General features: G+C 38.9%; 1 protein-coding gene across 6 annotated transcripts in view; it reads left to right on the top strand.

Moving 5' to 3' along the window:
• Window positions 1-8,177, top strand: part of sptbn4b (spectrin, beta, non-erythrocytic 4b) — a 66,832-nt gene that overhangs the window by 33,840 nt on the left and 24,815 nt on the right. For 5 of the 6 annotated variants that reach the window (XM_014015948.1, XM_014015947.1, XM_014015949.1 and 2 more), the window contains exon 25: window positions 4,418-4,564. In XM_014015948.1, coding sequence (XP_013871402.1) covers window positions 4,418-4,564 — 147 coding nt within the window. Of the gene's footprint in view, window positions 1-1,754; window positions 2,160-4,417; window positions 4,565-8,177 lie in introns of those variants that run through there. The other variant, XM_014015952.1, reaches the window with a different exon arrangement.

Genomic DNA, 8,177 nt, shown 5'->3' with positions numbered 1-8,177 from the left:
GAGGTAGAGGAGCCAAATGTCTGGCTCACTGCTGCCAACTAGTGGTCAGAGGCTGAACTACAACATAAAAATGAACGGCTGGCAGGAAAGTTGATATTTTAAACCTTAATTAAATATCGATATAGGACTTTAGAATATCGATACAGTATCAGGAAATGAAATATCGCGATATTTCAGTGTATCGATATTTTCTTACACCCCAGCGCACACACACCCCACGCGCGCACCCTGCCCATGACTCCTGCAGTCTATCAGCTGTGATGACATGTTGGAATAGGCGGGACAGAAGCGGAAGGAGGTTCTTAAAGAGACAGAGGCCAATTTAAGGTGTTTAGAAACAGAAATGATTAGAAGACAAATTTATTTTCTATTTAAACATAGAACAGCACTTTAATAACAACTAAATGTGACATAGATACTTTATTATGGTATAGAATAGGGTTACTCAACTGGTGGCTCACGGGCCACATCCAGCCCACGAGTGACCAAAGTTTGGCCCGCCAATTGGTTCATTCATCTCTTCAGCCCAAAGCCCCGGTTTTCTACTTTAATTACTATAAGTTCTTTTAGTTAGACATAGACATGTTTGGTATCTAACAGAAACATCAGAATCTTTTTGTGCGCACTCAAGATAGTTAAAATTACAAACAGTTGAAGATAAAGTTATGAAAGTGAAAATAAAATTAGTTTAAAAATTTGGCAAGTCAGAGATGTCAAAATAATATTTGTGTCAAATTGGAGGCAGAATGTGTTATTTTTATTTTTGTTGTTTTATTATCACTACTTTTATAGGGTTCTGTATGTTGTATTCATGATTAAATGCAGCAAAATAAACAATTTCAAAGGTAACAGATCTTTGTAATACTTGGTTTATTTACATAATGACTTTATTTGCTGGATGTTCGGCCCCTCAGCTGTTGGCCTGCAGTAACTGTGGCCCCCGGAGCAGTTTAGTTATTCAAATATATGCCTGAGTAACACATAATATTGCCCCTTTAAAATTTGGGGTTAGTCATCCCCAGCGCTAACACTGAGCACTAATGAGTTAAATTTGGCTCAGTTTTATCCTCTGTTTTTTTTTTCTGTCCTGCCATCTCCTCCACTTCAGCCATTTATTCTCATTCATCCCGTCTCACCGTGAACCTCGGTGACCTCAGCAGTCATGAGAAGAGTGTTTAGTTTTGTGCAGCCTTTCTGTGTGAGCGTCAACACACTTATGTCTGAGCCGCGTGCCCCCCCCCACCCCCCCATCTGCTCCTTAAATATCAGCGCCGTGCGACAGCTCGGAGAGGACGTGAGAGAAAACGGCAGGATGGGGAGAATGTAGGACCTGACCCGTCGGCGGTAAATCTCCGGAGGAGGAGGAGACACACGCCACACCTCCGTCCAGTCTCCCCTCTCTTCTCTCTCTGCATCAGCCTGAGGCGAGCTGGAGACAGAGATTAGAGCTGCAGAGAAGTGAAGAGAGCAGGAGGAGGGGTGGGACAAAAGCAGCTGTAGGATGATTTAGAGCTCAGGAGGAGAAGCAGTTGGATGAAGAAAGAAGATGAGAGTTTTATGTCAGTGCTCGTTTAAAGCCGACCTTCTCTCAGCATCATTAGCCGTGACCGGTGAGCCTGAAGGCATTACCTACAAACCCCTGGGCCAAGGCTTTGGCTCCGCCCACCTCTCTCCTCCCCTACCGCCCGTCCTCCTCCATCCCATTCAGTCACTCATCCTCCAGCTTGGTGAGGGTGCCAGAGAGGAGGAGGGGTTCCTCTGGGCTCCCTGCCATTTTATTGTTTTTGGGGAGGAGGGTGGTTTTTTTTTAATATCTTCCTCCTCTCTCCTTGTTCATGTCCTCGCATTCGTCACCGATCCACCCCCATCCCTCCTTCCTCTCCCGGTTCAGCGTACAGTCAGTCCTCAGCTGCACAGCGAGAAGCACCTTCAGCTCGTCTCGTCCCTCCAGGATTTTTTATTCAGCGTTTTCCACCTTTGCATGTATTTTTTAAATTATTTTTTATTTTTTTTATTCCCGTCCTAATTGTCCATCCACCAGCCTCTGCGGCGAGGAGCATCTCGTTCATGTGCGTTACGGCGGAGGAGCCGAGATGCGGACATCAGCGGCTGCCTGCGGCTGCCACAACCCCACGGGCTTTTCCCGTTAATCGCTGCCGGTAAACGAGTCGTCCGCTGCGCCAGGCGAGAGCGGGTGGAGCAGGAGATGGTGCATGCAGTCAGGAGGGAGGGTGCGGAAGTTGACCTGATTATGTTTTGGTTGTGATGTCGGCGCAGGCGTCAGGCTTCATGCAGACGGTCTGTATGAGCACAATGTGCAGATTGTGCGTTCTGCTGGGAAGCGGAGGTGTGTGTTGGTGTTTGGGTAGGGGGGTGGGTTGCTCAGTGCGTGTTGAGGATACTGTAATCCGTGATGCACATGTGAATTTCTGCAGCCATGCTTGTTGGAACACGTGTGTTTGCCTACATGTGACTGCTGTGCGTCATTAACCATTAATGTCAGCGTGTTTGACCTTGTGTTTCCTCCTCTTTCTATTTTTAGACAGTTTTTTTATATCAAACTAATTTTTTTAAATTTTATCTTTAAATAAATGTATGCTAGCTTATTTAAACTTTAAAGACATAGGTAAATTTGTTAGTAACCTTTTAATAAAGAAATAAAAGCTATAATAAACAATGTTCGCTGAAATAACTGGAAACAAAAAAAAGGAAAAAAATTAAAACTCAACTAAAGATAATCTGTTATTTATTTAGAATTATTTTAAAAATAAACAAAAGAGATTGGCCTTGATCAAAAGGATTTTGTTGCTCAACCTGTACCTGTCCTCAGGTGTTCTGGTCCACCTGTCCTCAGGGTTTAGATCAGGGCTCAGAGGACCACTTCACACCAGTGTTTGGTTCTGATCCATTCTTGGGTGGTTTTAGTTTTAGTGTTTTGGGTCTGTATGCTGTTAGAGGACATATGACCTGCTGAGCAGCACATTTAGCTCCAGCAGGCCTTGATAGTCTTGAGATTTCATTGCACCCTGCACAGATTCAGATGCGGTGAAGCAGGTCCAGAGCAGAACCCAGCCTCCTCCATGAGTCTCTGCAGGTCCAGGGTTCTGGTCTTTGTTTTTATGTTTGGGTCTGAGGACACAGAGCTGATGGGACTTCTTGACAAAAATCTGTCCAAGGGACATTCTTCAATGGGTCTTCATGGGTCTCCTTCATTTATTGTCCTCTGTCATTTTTTATTGAGTCCACTTTGGCTCACATTAATCTCTTTGAAAGTCTGGACTCATTGGTATTATTCATATTCTCCATCTCTTCATTGTCATCAGTTGTCCTCTTGTGGACACGACCAGGGAGATTGTTTCCAGTCTTGTGGACTTTAAACTTCTGTATATTCTGAGCAGCTGAAGGAACATCAAGCTGCTTGAGATGGTCTTAAAGGGCCTGTGACGTCAAATTTTTGTAATACATATGAATGCATTTTTAGAAAGAGGAGATTGATAAAATATTGTAAAAAAGAAATCATGTCGCTGAGATGAACAGTTGTTGAGATATTTGCCTGTGAAGAAACAGGAAGTGATGTCAAAGGGGAATGTCTGAATGTGAACAGAGTGTTGCTACAACAGCTGATAACACAGACTGTAGAGAAGAATCTGATGTTTCTTAAGATTATTTTGAGTCACTATCAGAGATGAAGAAGAGTCAGAGTTCAAATAATGTTTCAATAAACAAAGACCAGAGGGTTTTCTTTGTTAAAGAGTTCCCCTTTGATGTCACTTCCTGTTTCACTTAGGCTGAGCCAAGTTCAAAAGAAAATCTGCCAGTTATGTGACAAAATGGGTTAAATCATATGTATTATTCCAACTTTTTTAAATATAAATATGTTTTCATTAAACTTTACATTAAACTATTTTTTTGTATTTGAAAAATATGCATGTCACAGACCCTTTAAGGCTTTACCTTCAACTTTTTTCTCTCATTCGAAGCTCTTTAGACACTCTGTTCTCACCTGAGACACTCTGTTCTCACCTGAGACACTCTGTCCTCACCTGAGACACTCTGTCTTCAGGTTTCTGTGCTCCATGATCAGTGTGTTACACACCTTGGTCCCAAACAGCCCTGTGACTACCTGCCAACCTTTAAACAGGCAGATTGACAAAGACATCCGAAAGTCTCCATGGTCAGATTATTGTAATTTTTTCTAAAGGAAACTTTTTTTGTCAAGACAAGTTTCGTTATTTATTTTTAATTTTTGAATAATTCTGCTAAATTCAAAATGCTAGTCTGTTTGAAGCTATGCAGTTTGAGTAGAAAAAGAGTATTTTGTTGTTGTTGTTGTTTGTTTAACACGATTCTTTTCTTGGATCATTGTTTTCGGTATACATTTTAACATTTCTGCTTCTCTTTCCTACTCTGTGCCCAGCTGGGGGACTGGGTGTACGAGAAGATGCTGATGGCGAGGGACAGCAGCCGAGACGAGACCCAGAAGCTCCATAAGAAATGGCAGAAGCACCAGGCCTTCATGGCCGAGCTGGCCCAGAATAAGGAATGGCTGGATAAAATAGAAAAGGTGAGCGCCGCCGGTCGTTCAGATAATGCAGAGGTTTTTTTTATTTTATTTTCTGCCTCGCAGATACACTTCTGTGATGCGGAACTTTAATGGGTCATTTCAGTGTCGGAGTGGGTTGTCTTTCAGCCATTAGCGAGTTACTTCTGTGGATACTGACTCACAAATCACAAAAAGAAACTGTTTTAATAATATTATGTATTATTTGAAATAATGTAAATGTAAAAACTGGGTTATAATAGCATGGATGTTGAGTCAGCACTTTTTTCTCTCTCTAATTTATGGTTTTCTTTTTATAGGTTTGTGCTTAAACTACATTCAGCTACTTGAGCTGTTCAGATATCAAAGCATTCAGCTGGTTTAAGACTTTACTGCTGTGATTTTTAGTATTTGAAACAGTTTTACTTTTTGAAATATTTAGAATTAAAGACATACATTAAGAACGCTTTAAAACTTTACACAATTACCGGTATGTTTCCCTTTGAATTTCTTTTTTTATTTTTATTTTTTGCCTTTTAGTTGCTGTTTTGTTACTTTAAGCTTTGAGCTACTGTATTTCTCATGGTTTTAGCCTTTAGCTACTACTTTTTTAATTTTAGCTTGTGTGGGGTGATTCCTGGTGTCTGCTGGCAACAGCTGCCCAATCAGCTCTCCCTCCTCCTCCTCGTGCAGCTCTTGCATGATGGTTATTCCTCCTGATGCTTCTTCCTGTTTGTCTGCTCACTTTTCCATTCATACTTAATATTTTAATTTCTGCCAAGTCAGCTGTTTTCCATCCTCTTGTTCAGAAAAAAGGGACTACAGATGAAAACTAGCCTCCATGGCTAATTCTGGCATTTTCTGTAATATGCACTGTCCCTTCTTAAATAAATAAACAACAAAAAGTTGACCATCATCCTGGATTTGACATAAACCACTTTAATATAACTTCGAAGTGTGGAAACCCAAAAGGAAATCCTTTAACAGACAACTAAAGCTCCGCAGTAGTACATGGTGATGTTGTGTGGTACTGATGTAGTGTAGTACTGAGGTCCAATAAGCTGACGACCGCATTGTTCTGAATATGTAATGTGGTGTTTCATCAATAAGGGCTGTTCTGATGCTGCAGGATGACTGAGCCTCCTCAACAAGCCGAATAAACACCTCCCCAACAACGAGGAACAAATACTTATTATAAACTAAAAAAAAATCACATTTCCTGTGAAAATACAGCCGAAATACTAAGAATGACTTGGCTGAAAATTACAGAAGAAGCTTAACAAAGCAGGACACTAGTTAAAAGTAGCAAGAAACCTGCTAAAAGCAGCAAAAAATTGGCTAAAAGCTAAACATTGCAAAAGGCTAGCTAAAATCCAAAGTAGTAAAAAGTTAACTACAGTAAAATCTGATAGTAGTAAAAAGTCAGCACCATGAGATTTTCACTAAAGAAAAGTGTGTTAATTCCATTATCTAAAAGTAGAAAAAGGCTAACTAAAACCCGAAAGTAGCAAATAATAGCTTAAAACTAAAAGTAGCATAAGATTAGCTGAAAGCCACAAAATCAAAAGGCTAACATAAATCTAGTAAAATGTCAGCACCATGAGGTTTTGTTAATGAAGGGTGTTACAAATTAAATCTATTAGCTAAAAGTTAAAAGAAGCAAAGCTAAAAGCCAAAGTAAAAAAATAATAGCTTGAAGCCAAAAGTAGCAAAATGCTAGATAAAAGCCAAGATAGCAAAAGGCTAGCTTGAAGCTAAAAGTACCAAATGGCTAACTAAAAGCTAATAGTAGCAAAAGGTCAGCATTTTTGTTAATGAAAGTGTGTTACAGATTAAATTTATTAGCTAAAAGTAGCAAAATGTTTGCAAGAAGAGCTCAAATTAACAAATAGCTAAATAATAGCTAATAGCTAAATCCTTAAGCAGCACAAGGTTACTAAATGTTTAAAGTAGCAAAAGGCTAGCTGAATAAAACAACATGACAGCTAAAAGTACCAAAGGGTCAGCTTAAAGCTTTAAATTAAAAAATAGCTAGCTAAAAGTAGCAAAATATTAGCGAAAAGCTGCCAAATCTTTGCTAAAAGCACTAAAAAGCTTAAACATTAAATAGCATAAAGGTTATTAAAAGTTTAGCAAAAGGCTTCCTAAAAGCTAAAAGTAGCAAAAGAGTTGCTAAAAAACCAACAACAAAACAGCTAAAAGTAGTATAAAAAGACAAATAGAGCCAGTGGGAGTCCAGCTAAAGTGTAAAAGTCCAGTTTACAACAGTATTTCTATGATGTCCCACTTTTTAACATGTTCTGTTTTTGTGTTTAAACTTTCCTGCTGTGACTGAACTAGGACACAGTTTCTGTTCTTCTCGCTTTAAAAAGCTCACATCATAGAAAAGTTCTGAACAAGACCAAATAAACTTCATCAGATGTTAGTTTGTAAAATAAAACTGGAGACACTTTGTTTCTCTTCTCAGGTGTTACACCTGGTATCAGCTGATTGCTTAACTTACAGGGCTCACCTGGACAGATCATAAACATGAAGCTAAAAAAGCTCTTTTCCCCCTCGGTGGGTGAGCTGTATTGTTATTGTTGTTATGATGGATAGACAGATTTTTTTCCCATTTGGAGTAAATATTGACACAGTCGTCATCGTGGCCTGAGCGTGACAGACACACTGACCAGCAGATGTCCTCTGAAACACACACACCACACAGCAGAACCAGGACGACCCATCTGTTACTGTCAGGACTCCTCCTCTCTCTTTTAGGTCACGTCTGATTTAAATATGTTAGCTTCTCATGTTAAACTACAGCAGTGTAGTTAGTGATGGAAATCTTCCAGCTCTTGTTTTCCTGTCATTTTATTTTATTTTTTGTGTTTTTTGCACATTTTTTGCATACTTCTTTTAACTAGCTGTTTTGTACTTTTAGTTTTTAGCTATGCTTTAGATAATTTCAGTTTGTCCTCTGTTATGTCTGTTTTAGCTAACTTTTTTCTACTTTTTGTTTCTAGCCAGGCCTTTTCTACTTTTAGCTAGTTTTTTTTAGCTTTTAGCTATCCTTTAGATACTTTTAGTTTGTGTTCTGTTATGTAAGTTTTTAGCTAACCTTTTGCTAATTTTAGTTTCTAGCCAGGCTTTAGCTACTTTTAGCTAGCCCTTTTTTAATTTTAGCTAGCTTTTAGCTTTATTTTTAGCCACTAGCTCTCCTTAAGATACTAAGTTTTTATTGTTATATTAGTTTTAGCTAGCCTTTAGCTACTTTTAAATAGTCTTTTTTTACTTTTATCTTCTAGCTGTCCTCTAGATACTTTGTTTATTTTCCGCTTTATTAGTTTTTAGCCAACCTTTATCTACTTTTAGCTAGTCTTTTTTTTATACTTTTAACTTCTAGCTATCCTTTAGATGCTATTTTATTAGTTTTTAGCTAGCCTTGGTTAGCCTTTTGCTAATTTTAGTTTCTAGGCAGATTTTTTTCCACTTTTAGCAAGCATTCCAGTCCTTTTAGCTTTAGCTACCGTTCTACATTTTTAGCTTTAGCTATTTTTCTATATTTTTAGCTTTAGCTACTGTTCCACATTTTTAGCTTTAGCTTGTTTTCTACATTTTTAGCTTTAGCTACTGTTCCACATTTTTAGCTTTAGCT

The sequence above is a fragment of the Austrofundulus limnaeus genome, unplaced genomic scaffold (genome assembly GCF_001266775.1).
Source record: "Austrofundulus limnaeus strain Quisiro unplaced genomic scaffold, Austrofundulus_limnaeus-1.0 Scaffold136, whole genome shotgun sequence".
Lineage (NCBI taxonomy): Eukaryota > Metazoa > Chordata > Actinopteri > Cyprinodontiformes > Rivulidae > Austrofundulus > Austrofundulus limnaeus.
This window is presented reverse-complemented; position numbering and strand designations above follow the sequence as displayed.